Source organism: Marmota monax, unplaced genomic scaffold (genome assembly GCF_021218885.2).
Source record: "Marmota monax isolate L192 unplaced genomic scaffold, Marmota_monax_Labrador192_F-V1.1 WCK01_AAM20220418_F8-fsc00024, whole genome shotgun sequence".
Classification (NCBI taxonomy): Eukaryota; Metazoa; Chordata; class Mammalia; order Rodentia; family Sciuridae; genus Marmota; species Marmota monax.
This window is the reverse complement of record NW_026695224.1, coordinates 24,296,191-24,314,540: the sequence shown is the minus strand read 5'-3', so window position 1 is coordinate 24,314,540 and position 18,350 is coordinate 24,296,191. Positions and strand designations below refer to the sequence as shown.

The following is an 18,350-nucleotide window of genomic DNA, read 5'->3' as shown; positions in this document are numbered from 1 at the left end:
CTTAGTAGCTCCAGAATCCCTGCTTCATGGAACTCGTGAGTCTTCCACTGTCAAAGTTCTGTCCTTCCTCTGGCCTCAGTGAGAACCTGAAGAGCTGAGAGCAGGCCCGGTTTCTGGCTTGGGGAAAACATGGCAGTCCCTTCCTCTCTCTTTGCCACTCCTTCCCAGGACTTTTCTTTCTGCACTGTGATTATACCTCCTTTTCAAATATTTCTTGGTAGCAGAAGAGCAGATTTGAAGTGAATTGGATATTATTACATAGCAGAACACAAAATTCTCTGTGAATTTTCCACAAAGAAAGTGACACTTGATATCACGCCTCTAGGACCTGCAGGAGTCCAAATTCTGAAGAGTAGGAATGGATCCTTTCCTTCGTGCTAATTGTTAGGTTTAGATTACACTCCACTTCTTCAGTGGTTAGGAAATCACCTGGGATCCCCTTTGCCACTTGGAGCTACCTAAGCTTTCTCAATAAATCAGTGTTAATTGGTGGAGTGTGTTATGTTCTCGTGCCTAACCGCTGTCTGTAATTTGATTTTGTACTTTTTTTTATTAGAGACGAGCTGAACCAGCTTGAAAATATCAAGTATCAGAAAAGGCTCTTACAAAGAAGTCAAAAGTATCCAATAAAAAAAAAAGTATCGTTCCTCAAGGGCATAAGGCTGGCTCTATCAAAATGTTTGGTCTTGATATCAGCCTTCATTACCTAATTATGGCAGAATTCAGTTTTGTGAAAAACCATGAGTCACAAGAAATATGTTTTGTTCCATCATGAGTTATTCTTAAGAACTGAAACTATTCCACCCAAATGATTCAATACTATAACAGAAGTCTAAATATTGGTCCTACTATATTAAATATTAAATATTAGTATTTTTCTTCAGGTAACCTTTCTTCTTTAATTTCTAACTTGAGGCTTTAGGCTTCAAAATTGCTTCTTAATAATCACTGTCTCTCTTACCTTCCAATATTAATCCTACTTTAATAGTCAAAGTTATTCTGGGACCTACTAGAGTTTTAGGTCAAATTTGTAATAAAGTTGAATGGTAATTGTTTATGTTCTCTGTATATTTTATAGAACACTGCAGCTCCTTTTATTAGTGTAAAAAACATCATGCCCATTTTATAGTACATGTCTTTTTTATTTTAAATTATTGTAGAGGTTTATAGTTGTACTTTGCCCTTGTGATATATTGTTGGATGGGAATCCTATAAACATTTATTGAACACTTATTTATTCTTGACATTTTGCTAGATGTTGGGGAATACAAATGAAAAGGTATACAATCCTTGCATTTGAGAAGCTCACATTCTAATGGGGAAAACAGATGTACAAAGAAAGTTTTACTTTTACAATTTATATAAAACTAACCATCATATAAACTTAATCATCAATTAAATATTTCATTAACAATATATATAAGAATATGTATCAAAATAATATGTATTTAACATATACATAAAATAACATAATTTCAATAACAATATGTATACATATATAAACTTCTAGTCATATATCAGCCTTAAAAGAGCTAGGACTAAGAGTGAACTGAGCTTTTGACTCCAAATTCCCAAAGTACAACCACTGCTCTATCAAGTGTATTAATAATCACATTAATCCAAGAACCCTCCCTAGGAAACAGAATCACCTCTGCAGTTTTTAGAACATTACCTGGGGATCTCCCAAAGATTCTGATTCAATATGATCTGACCACAAATTCAGTCACATTCTTCCTCATTGTAGCTATCAGAGATTTCAGTTGCAAACAACAGGCTAATTCAGAATAAGAATTGATTGGAAGGGTTTGAGGCAGCTCATGGAACTAACAAAATGGTTGGAAAATATGCATTTTGTGGAAAAAGCATAAAAAACCATTTCATGAAAAATCTAAGCAGGAAAACAAAAAAAAAAAAATTTGCAAAGAGGCAATTTGAGAGACTTAGTTGCATAGAAAATGGGGGAGATGAGAAGCCTAACCTAAGATGGTGAAGTAACACTTGGACAGTTAACTGCAGTGAGCCATTTTCACCCCTAGGTTGGAGATGAAAGGAAAGGATGAAGCATTATACATCCTGGGGTTCTAGGGTTACCTGGAAGAACTTGGAACCTGGGAAGGCCAGTCTGACAGCATCTAAGACCACAGAGAAGTTGCAGCTGCTGCTGGGGACTCTGCTAAAGATGGAGGAGGAAGAGGAGGGGGAGGGGGAGGGGGAGGAGGAAGAAGAAGAATATCTTAGCTCCTTCCTTCCTTCTTTCCTCCTACTCTCCAATCTCCTTCCAGTGCCCCCACGGATCCAACTCAGCTGGAATCCAGCCAGCCTCAGGAGGTAGTGGAAGGCTAACTCAGTCCCACAATGATACTGGGCCAAAGTAGGGACAGGACAAAAAACGGATCTGAGAACAAACGAACCCAGAACTGACCCATGTTTGTTCTAATCCAGGTTTTGAGATTAGTTTCTTGGAGAGACTTGGGTAGGTCATTTCTGTCCTCCTGCCTTCCTTCCTTCCTTCACCTGTAAAATGGAAATTTGGATGTCCTCATGGTTTCTGGCTAGTCCTTGAGTTGGTTCCCCAATTTACCTTAGAATTATTCCCATATTAAGAAAATATGACTGACCATATGCAACAAAATGAAATTAAACCCCTCTCTGTCACCATACACAAAATTCAGCTCAAAGTGGATCGATCAAGGACCTAGGAATTAAACCAGAGACACTGCATCTATTAGAAGAAAAAATAGGCCCAAATCTCCATCATGTCAGATTAGGCCCCAACTTCCTTAATAAGACTCCTAAACACAAGAATTAATATCAAGAATCAATAAATGGGATGGATTCAAACTAAAAAGCTTCTTCTCAGCAAAAGAAATAATCAGTGAAGTGAATAGAGAGCCTACTAATTGGGAACAAATTCTTGCCACACACATGTCAGATAGAGCACTAATCTTTAGAATATATAAAGAACTCAAAAATCTTAACACCAAAAAAGCCCAAATAATCCAATTAATAAATGGGCCAAGAAACTGCACAGACACTTCTCAGAAGAAGATATACAATCAATCAACAAATATATGAAAACATGTTCAACATCTCTAGCAATTAGAGAAAGCAAATCAAAACTACTCTAAGATTTCATCTCACTCCAGTCAGAATGGCAGCTATTAAGAAAACAAACAAGAAATGTTGGTGAGGATGTGGGGAAAAAGGCAAACTCATACATTGCTGGTTGGGACTGCAAATTGGTGCAACCAATCTGGAAAGCAGTATGGAAGATCCTTGGAAAACTGGGAATGAAACCACCATTTGACCCAGCTATTCCACTCCTCAGTTTATACCCAAAGGATTTAACAACAGCATACTACAGGGACACAGCCACATCAATGTTTAGCAGCACAATTCACAATAGCAGCACAATTCACAATTGCTAAACTGTGGAACCAACCTAGATGCCCTTCAGTAGATGAATGGATAAAGAAAATGTGGTACATACACACAATGGAATACTATTCAGCATTAAAAGAGAATAAAATCATGGCATTTGCAGGCAAATGGATGAAGCTGGAGAAATATAATACTAAGTGAAGTTAGCCAGTTCCCCAAAACCAAATGCTGACTGATTCATCTGATTTAAGGATGCTGATTCATAACATGATGCAGGGTAGGGGGGAGGATTAAATGAACTCTAGATAGGGAAAAGGGGGAAAGGGGAGGGAGGGGAAGGTAAGGAGTATAGTGGTAGGAAAGACAGTGGAATTTGATGGTTATCATTCTCCTAAGTACATGTATGAAGACATGAAGAATGTGACTCTACTATGTGTACAACCAGAGAAATGAAAAATTGTGCTCTATATGTGTAATATGAATTATAATGCATTCTGTTGTCATATGTAACAAATTAAAAATTTTAAAAAGAAAATATGATTTACATTGTCAAATGGATAGAACAGTTTTAGATCTCTTCTTGCAACTGCAAATTATTAAATATAATTTTGCTTCACATTTACATGAATCTAATAGGCAGGAAATTCCCATCTATGGGTAATTTTTAAGATTCAGATAAGCAGTTAAGGAAGATATACTTCCTGCACTTTTCTTTCAAATTAGGTAGATTATCTTTTTCATATATAAAAATATCAATGTAATAGGAAAATTTTAATGTGTATTATGCATGGTAGTTGTATTTTGTTTAATGAAAAAAGATGGGTTCTTCCTAAGTCATGGTGAGCCAATTGAACATCCACTTCCTTCCTTCTAAATCAAAATATGTGAGGCTCACACCATGAGATGGCAAAGGCTTTACTAGGTTGATGAATGATGTCAGGAGACACTAATTTCCAAAAGAACTTTGGCTTTGATTTATTTAAAGTAGTTCAGAGAGTCTTGCCTCCCTTTAGGATACAGAAAGGAGAAAAGTGTTTCTCTCATCCTAACAATGAAAAAAACAAAACAAAACTGGCAGAACAACAAAATCACAACTTTTCTTGAACCTATCAGAGAGCTGAGGTTTCAGAGCAAACTGCCTGAAATCTAAAGACAGGCAATCCCCCTTCTCCCAGGGAGATGGGACATGTACAAATGGTTTTACCAGTGGCTTTTACCTGTGGCTGACAGAACTTGCCTCCATGTGGAAGAAAAGGTAAGATGCAATGAAGCAGAAGAAATATTTGAAGAGGTAATGGATGAGATTTTCCAAAAAATAATGAAAGATCTAGGAAATTCATAGAACCTCAAGAGGATTAAAGTAAAACAAAACAAAAGCAAAACAAAATCCTTAAAACAACAAGCCAAAAGAAATCAAAATTTATACCTAGATACATCATATTCACCCTGCTAAAAACCAAATATAAAGACAAAATCATGAAAACAGCCCAAGGGAAAGATATAACAATAAGAGGAGGAACAAAGGTAAGAATGGCAATAGACTTCTCATTAGGAAAATGTAAGCCAAATGACAATTGAGTGACATCTTTAAAATACTGGGAAAATATGTGTATATATAAATGTTGGCCCAAAATTCTATACAGTAGAGAAAATGTCTTATAGAAATAAAGGAAAAAATAGGATTTTTTTCCAGATAGACATAAACTGAATTCATAGTAAACTTATTCTACAAGAAATAGTAAAGATAGCTTTTATTGCAGGAGAAATGGAATACCAGGCAGAAACATATATCTTACATGAAATGATTCAGTGACAGTGATTCTCTTGGGATACTTGGAAGAATAAATACAAATTTCCTCCCAAAGGATATGCCCTCGACCTGCAATATGGCAACAGTACTACCTAAATGTGCAGACTGGCTAGCCTGAAAACTCTTCTACCAGAAAATACATAGGAAGATTGGATAAAATAAAATACAAATGTAGAGCTGGACATGCACAAAAAATTAAGGAAAACTCACAGTATTCCAAAACAAAGAGGAAACTAAGAATCAGAGCAGGGAGCCACCAAGCTAAATCGAGGTCAGCCCTGGGCTCTCCAAAGCATAAAAGCCTAGGTTTTTAACAGCCCTGCTGGAACAGGAGACAAGGTTTTGAGATGCTCAAGTCAGAGGACTGGTACCAAATCCTTGTATAAACCTGGGAAAGGAAGACCCACAAATATCCTCCTATCAGTAAGGAGAAAAATGTCTATCTTGCTTTTGGGTGTGAGAAACAAAATTTATCTAGGAAATTTTTAACTTTGGACTTTGCATCTTATGCAGGTTTGAGGTTCAAATATACTCCATCAGTCCAGGAAAGTCTCAGGCAAGAAATTACCAAAAGACCACTATAGGGTCTCACCTCTGGGAACCAGAAGAAGACAATGCTAATCCTTTCTAGAGAAATGTGTCCTTAAGCAGCAAAGGCTTCCCCCAAAAAAGAACCTTCTGTAAAATGAGCTCATAGTCTAGATCAATATACACACTATTTTTTTTAAAGATGAAGAAAACAATTTGAGCCCTGCCTCCTGTTTTCTCAAGCTGGTTGCTCTTTTAAGGCCCCACCATTCAGTCACCATTCTCATACCCCAGAAAAATGGTTCTTTCCCATCTTATAAGAGAGTTCCTTTACATTAGGGATTTCCTCACCATCCTTTATATTGTCCCAAGATGTCTACACTACAGCTACTCTATTCAAGTCCATCACTTACTACCCCTGTGCTCTTGATACACCCTCTCAATCCCACAGTATTCTCATCGTCAAAGTCAGCAATAGCAGGCTGAATCCTTCTCAAATCTCATCCCTCTGAAATCCTCTTCTTCCTTGTTCTGTTTTTAAGAAACCTTGTGATTACTTTGGGATCACTCAGAAAATCCAGTATAATCTCCCCATTCTAAGGTCAGCAGATTAGTAACCTTAACCCCTCTTTACCATGTAACATTACACACTCACAGGTTCTGGGGATTAGGACACTGACATAGTTGGAAAACTATTATTCTGCCTGCCAAATGGCTTTGGCTCATTTTAAGAAAAATAAATAAAGAGCAAACACTTATTATTTAGTACTGTCTATGTAGCAGTAGTTTATGTTCATTAACTCACTTTTGTCCTCATAACAGCCCTATGTTATGAGGCCTCTATACTTTCCCTTATTTTTCAGATGAGACAACTGAGGGCCATGAGCTGAGGAAGGTGGACAGTCCCTAGAAGCTGGAAAATAGATTCTCCCATACTGCCCAAAAGATCATAGCCCTGCTGACATTTTAGTTTTAGCCCAATGGGGGATATGCCCTATTGAAATGTAAGATAATGATCTTGTGTTGCTTTAAGTTTGTGATGTTTATTAAAACAGCAATAGAAACAATCCAGCCAATTACAAAACTTCTCGATCAAAACAACTTATTTATAAATTCATAACCAACAGGTGAGAGATTTGGTTAGAAATGGATATAAAATAAGAACTTTAGGTTCCTCGTAGGATGAAGAGGAAGTCTAATCTGTATCAGTGAGGTTTCCCAGCTTTGCAGTTGGAGATTATAACAAGTCATTCCATCCCGAATGTTATTCTAGCAAATTACTTGTGCTGACCTGATTTATCTATGCTCAGAAACAAGAGCCAAAGGGATGCATACCTATGAGTTACGATGTGAAACACAGCATCCTTGTTGCCAATGTTTCGTACCAGTAGAATCTTCTGAGTGCTGTATTTGACAGGACAATTGGAAAAATTCAGCTCATCGGGAAAATCCAGGATGGCCCGTGCACCTATAGCTTTGATGGGTACGATAAACTTCTCTCTTTCAGTAACACAGGTCAACATATGGGAATAATCCTACAAGGGAAGAGAACATTCATCATTTGTGGAAAAACCAACATGATCAAGGAAAACAGTGGTTATGCCAGGTCATGTGCAAAGAGCATCTTGGTGTATTACCTTAGAAATGTCTCCCTGACAATTACAGGTGGACTTTCAATGAGATTCTCTTTTCTGAGAGGAGTATAGTTTAAGCCTTATAGCCTACAAGCCAGTAGAGAAGCTCAGGTTTCACGGCACATTTTTCTTTAATCAAAGGAGATTCACACCAATTCCCTCACCCCCATATATCCTTCTGGCCCATGTGTTGGATTGATGATTCTAATGAGTGGTCTCTTCATACCCACACTCTGCATTGTGCCTTTGCAGATTCTCCTCCAGATATGGAGTTCATTTCTCTGCTCCCTGTTTTGAGCAATAGACAGAGACACAAGTTGTACTATACTAAGTTCAAGGTGAGGCCTCAAAAGGCTTTGGTATTTCTAGTCTTGCTCTGAAACCCTGCCACTGCCATGTGAACAAGCTTGGTATAACCTACTGCAGGAGGAAATCCCAGATATTCCAGCGAGGGCCATGCCAGACTAGCTTCAGCCAGATGATCCCCAGATATCAGAGAAAGCCCAGCCAAGTTGAGCAGAGCTGCTGCCCCAAGATAAAAGAATGCCCAATCAGTACAAGAAGAACCGCCCAGCTTAACCATAGTTTTGTGGTCAACAATAAATGCTTATTACTTAAGCAACTAAATTTTGGGTTGCTCTATTGTTATGCAGCAATGACTAACTGGTGCATACCCAGGTGTGAGCCTCCCCTCTAGTGCAAAGCCAAACAAAAACTCTGAGGCTCTAAGCACCCATCTCTTCCAGTCTTGGGTCTAAATGCAACAGAAACACTGAACTCTTCAGTCATCTCACTAGCTAGAAACAGAATGCTTGTTGGCAACATAGCAATGTTAAAAGTGAACCCTCAGCAATAAGCAAGACTAAATGTAAGAGGAAAACTAACAGTCCCTCCAAGAATTGGCCAGAAGCTTAGAAGTCCATCATGAAAGGAATATATTATCTAAATCAAGTTTATTTTTCTTCATTTTCAGTTTTCCAATCATGTTGGTGTGTTTTAGCAGCAAGGCAATCTTAATAAATGTAAAATCATTTTGAACTTAAATTTCCTTTCAGTAATCATGTGTAAATGGTGTTAACTGGTGGAGGGTTTTCTGGTTTGTTTGTTTTGTGGTGCTGGGAATTAAACCCAGGGATTTGTGCACACTAGGCAACTACTGTACCACTGAGCTATGTACTCAGCCTGGACAAACAAAATTGAAATTCTCTTTGGGCTTTGGGAGAAGAGTAGAAATGGAAACAAGTGACATGGATGGACATACAGCTTCATGAAGCCACAGAACAGTAGGAAATAGTGGTATTCCCAATTAATTTATTCAGTTAATTATGTTTATTAAGTGCCCGGTGCCAGCCACTCTGCCAGGCTGAGGAATATAGTTGATTAGGAAACAGACATGGTCACAGCCCACTTCCTCTTACATGAAGATGGATGAGACAATGAACAAGTAGGGGAAAAAAGGATACATTATATCCAATGCAATCCATATATAAATATGTGTAAAGAAAAGTCTCCTGTGAAGCCTCTGTAACCCTAACACATGATGTTCTCTCTGCAAACCCAGACTTCAAACTCATACCCGGCTACCCAGAGGTATCTCATTGGCTGTGAACATATCATATCTCAAACCGAAGCTCCCGATTAATGCTTCTGTCTGCAACTGTGCATAAAGTTGTCCTGCTGAGGGGCAGAATTGGAGGCTGACATCCAGCCCATTCTGCTGACCCCAACTGTACCAGCCCAGAGGGGGAACCTCTGTCTAGCACCCAAAAGGCTCCACAAAGCCATTCAAGGTCATCTTCTGACCTTCTCTCCATGCCAAACCCATTCCTGAACAGCCTCCTGGTCTCAACACTGGCATCTTTGTCCTTCCAGTGGCCTGTATTTAAAACCTTGGAATAATAGGACAAGATGAGTTCAGAAAAGGGGCTCTGAGGAAAATAACACATGGTCAAGTGACCATACGGGAAGGGGCTTTAGGTTAGAACAACCAAGATGACCTTCCTCAGGAGGCAACCTCTGCACGGAGACATGAAGAAGAGATGGAGCCAGCCTGGAGAGACCCAGGAACAGAGTGTTCCTGGCAATGGGAACTGGAAACATAAAAGCCCTATGGTAGGAGCAAGTAATAAAAATTAATGAACAGGACTCATGAAATTTATTAAATTTGAGTTGTTGGACTCTTTGCTTTACAATTGATTCTGGTTTCTAAATGATAATGCCAGGAATTTATGGCATGCAAATAAAAGGAAGTACAAATTACACCAAGATATTTGATTTTAGAAAACCCCACGGAATTCAACGCTACAGTCTAGTCTGATTACAACAGAATCCTGAAGAGATAAGCACTGTTTTCATTTTTTTTTCTGAGGAGATCAAACCACAGCCAGCAAAGGTTTTGTGGGGAATTATAAACTGGAGAGCAGCTGGCACATGTGGAAACTTTAATATTAATTGAGGCTTTGAGAGAAAACGAAAAAACAAAAACAAAAGATGCTGTGGAAGGCAGGATTCAAGGAAATCCCAAAGCATTTTGTCTTATTTTATTCTATATCCACGTATCTTCTTCCTCATTCCATAAGGAATTAAAGACAGTGGGAAAAGGTTTAGGAAGCTGGTTGAGATATTAAGGGGAATGTTTTTAAATCTTTTCAAGTTCCTAAATGAGGAATGTTTGAAATTGGATCAGAATTATTTATTTTTTCATAATCAATTCACATATCCATAAGAGAATATGGAGAAAATTCTTTAAGAAATTCTTTACAACACATTTCAATATTGAAGTTGTGCATTTAATATGACTGTATTAAATTACATAATATACTATTATATATTGCTTTGCTGGTTTAGAATTAATTCAGACATGATGAGTTGGGCAGCTCTGTCATCCTGCAAGCTAAGCAATTACTTCAGTTGATGTACTCCCTTTCACTGTACTTAGATCCAGAGCAATCAGGCCACCATTCAAAGCCAGAAATATTTATTCTGAGCTCTTTCCCCTCTACTATGAGAGACTTAGCCACAATTACTCTATATCTTAAAGTGTTATCCTATATGTCAATGCTCTCCAGATGAAACTTCCAAATCACTTTTTGTTGTTAGTCTTCCTTCCAACATGCCCAGCCTCCAAACTTAAAAAAAAAAAAAAAAATCCGAATACGAAAATGGCAGATACAACTTTTCAAGAAGTGAAAAAAATGAGTCATGATTTTACATTAGTGCCATGACAGGATGCAAACGTGGCAATAATTCTTTCAAAGTTTCAGCAAAGGGAAATGGCATTTTCTACTACAGTGAATGTCTCTCTGTGTGAAGATCAGGACCAGCATGTTAAGCCCCCTCATCCTCTTTCTGCCTTTACTCTGAAACTCAACAGAGGAATAGCAACATGGCAGACCCAGATCTGATCAGGTCTTGGTGGATTTCACATGCTGTGTCCCTGGAAAATGTTCTACATTCATTAGTTGGTTACAAGTCATTATTATATGGTATCTTCTCAATCTGAAATTCACCCCTCAAAACAGAATGATCACTTCTGAAGTCCCAATCAGTTTAAAACTAACATTGATACATTGATGGTATATCTTTTTTGAATTTTTTTGATTTGTCTCTGTTCCATATAGATTCAGAAACTTATTTATTTATTTATTTAAATTAGGTATATATGACAGAAGTATGCATTTTGATTCATTGTAAACAATTGCAGCACAATTTTTCATTTCTCTGGTTGTATAAGATGTAGCATCAAACTCTTTGTGCAGTTATACGTGTACCCAGGGTAATGATGTCCATCTCATTCCACCGTCTTTCCTGCTCTCACTGCTTTACCCTCCCTCCTCTTTGCTCAATCAAAGTTCCTCCATTTTTCCATGCCTCCCCCTTCCCAATTATAGACCAGCATCAACTTATGAGAGAGAATATTCAGCCTTTTGGTTTTGGGGATTGGCTTACTTCACTTAGCACAATATTCTCCAACTCCACTTCAGCTAAAAATTTGATGAGGGAAAGTTTTGTTGTTGTTGTTTTTAGAAGAATTCCAATCAGTAAATGCAAACCAATTATGGAATTAGGAACTGAAACTTCAATGATCTAAGTAATGATCTTCACTGTATCATTACCAAAACAAAACATAACAGACATTTTGTGTCTCTTGATGTGATACAATAGGAAGTAGCACATCACTTATGAAAGATTCTTGCCAAAAAAAATAATAATAATTAAACAGTTATCTAACCAAGGCTCTATACCTGGCCACCAGTATATAAGCAACAGGAGTCAAAAGATTGCAAGCAATCCATTGAGGATCAACTAGCAAACCTGACCTGCATCCCAATTTAAACAAATCAACTTAAAAAAAATTATGACTCAATTGGTGAAATACTAAATACTAACGGAATATTTGATGTTATTAAGGAATAATGGTCATTTTTTAGGTATACTTTTGGTATTGTGGTTAACTTTTAAAAAGTTCCTTATGATTTTGAGACAAATAATGAAGTATTTACAATTGAAAAAAATCTGATGTATGGGTTCCAAACCCTTTGAGGATAGTTGCAGGGTGGACAAAGCCAGACTGATTGGGCACTGATAGTGGGAAGGGTTGGGCAATGACAGTCCACCACACTAAACTCTCAACTTTTACATATCAGTGAAAGCTTTCATAATAAAAATATTTTAAGTGCTTTATAGTGACTTCCTCCCCTACTCTGAATGACTCCTAACTCTTCATGATCTTACCTTCTGCAACCTTATCCTCTGCCTCTTCCCAGAGGCTTCCTCTGCTTCAGCCCCATTGGTCATTTTGTACCCCCCTGAGCCTGTAGCCAAGCATGTTTCTGCCACAGGGCCTTTGTACTTGCTGTTCCCTCTCCCAGAAAGCTTTTTCCTCAGATGTTTGCATGGCTTAAGTTAGTTTTTTGCCCAGATGCTACTCCAACAGAGAAGTCTTCCCTGACCCTCCTATTTCAGGGAAAGAGCTTTATTTATCATACTCTTCATTTTATCAAAGAGTATCATTTATCATGTCACTAACTGACATTTAATTATATATTTGTCAACTCACTAGGTAACATAAGCTCTATGAGGGCCAAACTGTTGGATTGTAGCTCAAATAATGCACACAGTGAGCCAAAGAACATTAGTCAACCATAATATCTTCATCGGGGTACAAAACTATCAAGGGTTCTTCATAAAGAGAATTCCTCATTAGCCTGATTATCCAATTATATTTATCAAGTCCAGAAAGCTAAAAAGTAGTGAGTCGACTCATTGAGACATGAAAGAAAATAGAAACATCCCTCCTAGAGAAGACTTCTTAGACGTCTTTCTCCTGTTGCAATGATGGGAAAGTTAACTTTGAAAACATTTAGGACACAAAAAGAAAATGAGTCCTTTCCTATACTTTGCTTTTATCATCTGTAGGCCGTCTTCCAAGTTGAAGAAGTTTCATTATATTTTATTGGGAATAACTTTTTATTTACTTATCTCACTCAACAAATACTTACTGTGTATTTCCTATGCGTTGGGCACTGTGCTAGGCCCTGGGATTATAAGGAGATCCCGACAGAACCGGGGAGGGCTCATTCCACCCAGAAAGGAAACAGACTCCCTACCATTATTTTTGCCAACAAGAATTATTGGCTGTGGAAAATTTGATGACAACTACACTTTGATTTGAAATGCTGGCAACATAGTTTATGATTATTATACACCTAGAACACATAAAATATGTTAACATTTCTATTCTCCTCGGGACAAGGTTTTTATATTTCGTAATAACAAAGTAGGAAAACCATTTGGACAACAAATTAGACATTTTCTCAAAATTTAACTGAATAAGAAAATTGTGTCACTGGATATTCTCTTCAAACACCGCTGCCATTTCCACGTGATAACATGTGTATAAACAAGATGCTTTTTTTTAAGTTTGAGGAAGTACTGTTTTGCTTTCTGACAAAAGCTTAATATTTTTCATACCTTTTTTAATACTGAAGATTCAAATTTAAGAGGTCAAAAAATGCCAGTGTCCGGAATTTTTTAGTGTTATTATATGATAACATTGACTATTATATTTTAACAGTACATGATATATACTCTATATTAGACTAATAACAAATTCAATGTTTTTTTTTGTTGTTGTTGTTGTTGTTGTTGTTGCTTTTTAAAGTCTGTGTGGGAAGAGACAAGGAAAGTCAAAGTGAATGTGCTGCACCTGTCATCTGGACTTTTGGCATTCTTAACAAGTTCCATCCCCAGGAAGTCAGATTAATAGATGACAGGGAAAAAAATGTAAATTGCATTATCATCTTCAAGTGCTAATATACATGGATACTGAAAATCCAATTGAAAGGGGACTGGCTTATTAACTGTGGCATGCTGCAATTTACATATCTCACACTCCAGATGTGAGGAGGGCAAATGAGAATGGAGAGGCCGCAGATCAGCAGGGGATAAGGAGGAAAAATACATATGCACGTTGGCTATCAATGTGGCCAGCTGAAGAAACAGTGCCATTTCGTGAAATGACTGACTCTCTCCTAAAATAAATCTGGCTCTAGTTACTCTTTGGCTGCATTCTGGAACAGCCTAGAAGACAGTGCCCCTAAACCTAGTCAGTCATTCCATGCACGCCTGCCTGTCAGCTTTCCAGCCGTGAGGGTGGATGGAGGTACTAAATTCACATCATCAGTCTGAGCCCCAGCAACAGGAGAGAACAACTCTGTCTTTAGAAAAATGAGTTCTGTAAACTATATTATTGCATAGAGTCCAAGTCCAACACAAAATCTCAATGGATCCAAAAGTAGATAGTTAAATGTCTCACAGGTAACCATTAGTCTCACTATGTCTTCTCATGCATGCACGTAGCCCTTGACAACTTCTAAATATTTAGAAGAAAAAATGCATAACAATATTCAACTTGTTGATTTTTTTAATTAGGGGTTTCCCAATACATGTGTAATATTGGATAAATTAAATGGTATAAGAGAATATGAAAGCTAGGAGTAAGATAAGTAGCAACCAAATGCAGCCAAGTGTATTAATACTCAATGAGAATGTTAGCATTCAATATTTATAAAGAACCAGTAAACCTAAAATGTTTCAACTGTTATCTACTGTATAGATAAATAGTATAACCAATAAAAAAATTTCTTTTAGTTTCTGAAGATGGAAATTTTTAAATGTACACAAAGAAAACAGAAGAGTGTAGGAAACCCCAATGTACCCATCACTCAGATTCCACGATTATTAACATTCTGTTACTCTGGTTTCACCCATACTCCCACTAACTCCCTCTATTATTATAATATAGCTTCCAAGGTAAAATCCACAGATTTTTTTGAAAGAACAAATATCAAATATACAGATTTGACACAGAAATCATCATGTAATTCACATGCCCAACACAGTACAGAATATTCCACCTTCTCAGCAACATGCAGGTGGAATACCACTTGCCCAACAGAAGACATACATTATCTAACATGAAAACCATTAAGAAAAGCTTTGTATTTCAAGCCACACAAAGGCTTTTACAACCAGCTTCCTGCAGAAGTGACCAGAGCAGGAAGCTGACACTAAACTAAACCCAGGCTCTCTTCTCTTCACAGACAGCATTCAGACAGAGCAAAAACAAACAAACATCAGTAATATATAGCAAAAAGTCCTACATCTGGAGTCCTCTTTTCATTTATCTTAATAGCACCCCAAATAAAAATTATAGCTCCATAAACAAAATGCATGAAATAAATAGTAACACTACAAAGCAGTGAAGTAGCGACAGCACAATTACCATAGGGGAATTCTGACCCATTCACTACAGCTAGCAAATGCTTGGTAGGCCACATGAAATTTTCTATCCCTCCTCTACAGAAAAGTAGAAATAATCCTAGTAGCAGCAGGAATACTGGTAACGACATTAGCAATTTACAATAAGTATTAGTGGTAGAGAAGCAGAGGCTCAGAGCTAGTTCTGCCTGACTCTGCTGGGCTCCATTAATTTCCAAACACAGTGGTGCCATACAGATAAGCACGCATGCTGCTAACATTACATATAACCCAACATTTTGTTACACCTACTTAAGTCTTGTTTTCAGTCCTTGTTCCTTCAGTCGTGCTGGTAAAACCCCTTTCCTCCTCCCCAAGAGTCTCCACTTAGACTCACAGGAAAGAAAACTTGGCCAACAATTCTGTGCTTTTGGAGAAGGGCTGAAGAGGAGGCCCATGCGCTCAGTCCTGCCTACCTGCTCCTTCCCTCCTAGGAGGAACTAGAGTTTCTGTGACTGGGGAAAGGCTGACCCCAGAAGAGAGTCTGATCATGAGCTGATTCCTGGCAGCTGGGGGTAGGGTTCTCCTCCTATTGAAAGCAGACCCTTTCTAGCCTGCCTATGGGCCAACAGGGGTAAGTAGACCAGGTCTCTGCTCTTAGCTGCAGGTTGTCTGTTTGTGTTTTGGTGGGAATAAATGTAGATCATCTTTTTACTGAGTATCAGTTATCTACTAGTTATTGGGGAGCAGAAAATACTCTCTCGGTCACATTCTTTGCCAAGTCAATACCGTGATTGACATTTGAGTCAAGTTAGAATCTGGAGAGGAAAGCTATCACCAACTAGGGTCTCAAACTTTGTGAAGATGGAAATTTTATAACATACACAAAGAAAACAGAAGAGTGGAAGAAACCCCAATGTACCCATCACTCAGATTCCACAATTATTAATGTTTTAATTAGGGGATTCCCAATGCATGTGTGATATTGTATAAATTGAATGGTATAAGAGAATATGAGAGATTGACAATTATTTCTCATTCCCAGTGCTACTAGACACCCTCCTCTCACCATCACCACCATCAACAGTTCCATCCACGCCACCATTGCCAACACTAACTCCACTGCGATGGTTTGGATGTGGTTTGTCCCCTGAGTTCATGTGGAGCATGGTCTGCCATACATTGGGAGAGTGTGGACCTTCAAGAGGTAGACCCTCCCTAAGCTCTGGCTTCCCATCTCATCATTCCATCTCTAGCTTCCATACATGCTCTCACCATAATGTCATCCACCATGAAGTAACTCAGCTAAGGAGGCTCTTACCAGAGCTAAAGCTATGCTGTTTAGAATTCCAAAACTGTGAACTAAAGAAGCCTCTTTTCCTTATATGACCCACCCTCTGGTATTTTATTATAGTAACAAAAAACAGACTAATGCAACTACCATCAATGACAAAAATACTACCACCAACACCGGCCACCACCAAACACTAAGATCTCTATACCAATGCCCACCAACACCAACACCAGTCCTACCAAGTCCACCAATAACACAAGCACTCACCTCCATGAGTGTTTGGAATTGAATTGTAAACTTCTAGTGACAATTCTGTTTTCTTGCCAGCATTGCTATTTACCTTGTTCTCCTCTGGAATGAAGAGGATTCGGAATACAGATGGCACTCCCGGAGCTACTTTGTGGCAAATATCTTTGGGACTGACTACTTTAAAGTAAGGTGAACTTTCCTCAATAATTTTCACCATCCTTGGAATCTGAAGAAAAAAAAACACATGATGAAAGACATTGTGCATGTGAAAAACAAGAAAAGGCACAAAACCTGGAGTCAAGCTGAGACTGAAATTTCCCTCCACTACTTACGAGGCAGGTGACCTTGGTCAGGTCTGAACTTCTGTTTCCTCAACTACAGATTGATGACAGTACCTTCTTTATCCCAATACCTCCCACAAAGCAGGCCTTGATACATTTCAACTTTAATTTTTATTAACATTACCATTACTTGTTTTTATTATTATTGCAAGTCTGTGTTCACTTGATTATTTAAAGTGCTTCATCAGTTAAGACCTCACCACACAGCAGAGGGAAGCTGGATCTCCCAGCACTGCAGAACAACTCCAGAGGAAACCACCTTAATGGGTTCCTTCTGTGGACCATCCAAGGGACATGACCAGCCACTCCATCCTCACAATAGCCTTTGCACTTCCCCATGGTTCCCGTTCTACAGATGAAGCTTCACCAAGCAGCGGTGCTGGGGGGCAAGTCCTCGCCTGACTCCCTGTGGGACTGTCCCAAGGAAGGCACTGCTAGGAAGCAAGAGCAGAAAACACAGTGGTGCCCCCAGACCCGTGCAGCAGCTCCAAACAGCTGGCCTCTTCAGAGGCTTGCTCCTCCACTTGATCAGCCTGGCCCAGGGCTACATCTCTACCTCAGCAGCCCAGCAATAAAAGAAATGCAATCCTAGGAGAATGGGGTGGTCAAGGGTGAGAAGTGTGTACATACAAAAAAAAAAAAAAAGGAGGAGGAGTTGTTAAGAAATGACCAAAAGGGCAGAAGACAGTTAACTATAACTCAGTTAACTAGTTAAAGGATGACGTAAGTCTCAAGTGAAAAACCTCCCAGAGCTATAATCCAGGCAGGGAAGACAAGAAGAAATGCAGAAAGAACTCAGATGATAAGCCCAGAGAGTGTGAAGACAAGGACGAGGTGTGCATATCTGATAGGAGCAGAACAGGCTTTGCTAGTCATGGGAACGTGCAGTCACTGTGCTGTGCTGAGTGGTGCTGGATAAGCTCTCTGAGAGTGTATTCAGTGAGAGCATAATTACCTGTTAAAAATCAGAAAGGCAATCAACGGCAGCACTAGCAATAATAATTCCCATACTGGGTTAGTACCAACTATGTGACAACCACTTAGCCAAATGCATTCATTATCTCATTTCATATTCAAAACACTCTACTGAAATGGGTACTGTTATCATCCCCGTGGCCTGGAGAAGTGAGGGGATGTGCCCTTGGTCTCTAGCTAGAGAGTGCACAGCTGGAATGTGAACTCAGATTCGTCCAACTCTGGAGTCTGGGTGCTTATAACTGTATCTAAAATATAATCATGTGTGGTTTATAGAGTGCTCACAGCTTACTCTCACCCAGATGTGTATGGAACAAAGAGATAATGTAAAACAGGTTCTGTTTTTTATACTCCCTGTCAATGAGAAAGCAAAGGGT

The 18,350-nt window shown here is 38.5% G+C and overlaps 1 protein-coding gene across 7 annotated transcripts in view; it reads right to left on the bottom strand.

Moving 5' to 3' along the window:
• Hydin (HYDIN axonemal central pair apparatus protein) overlaps nucleotides 1-18,350 on the bottom strand; it is a 398,809-nt gene that overhangs the window by 298,079 nt on the left and 82,380 nt on the right. For all 7 annotated transcript variants that reach the window (XR_009225878.1, XR_009225879.1, XM_058575799.1 and 4 more), the window contains 2 exons: nucleotides 16,749-16,883; nucleotides 7,055-7,254 (listed from right to left, as the gene is read on the bottom strand). Coding sequence is in view for 5 of the 7 variants with exons in the window: in XM_058575799.1 (XP_058431782.1) it covers nucleotides 7,055-7,254; nucleotides 16,749-16,883 (335 nt within the window). In the remaining 2 variants the exon portion in view is untranslated. The remainder of the gene's footprint in view (nucleotides 1-7,054; nucleotides 7,255-16,748; nucleotides 16,884-18,350) is intronic.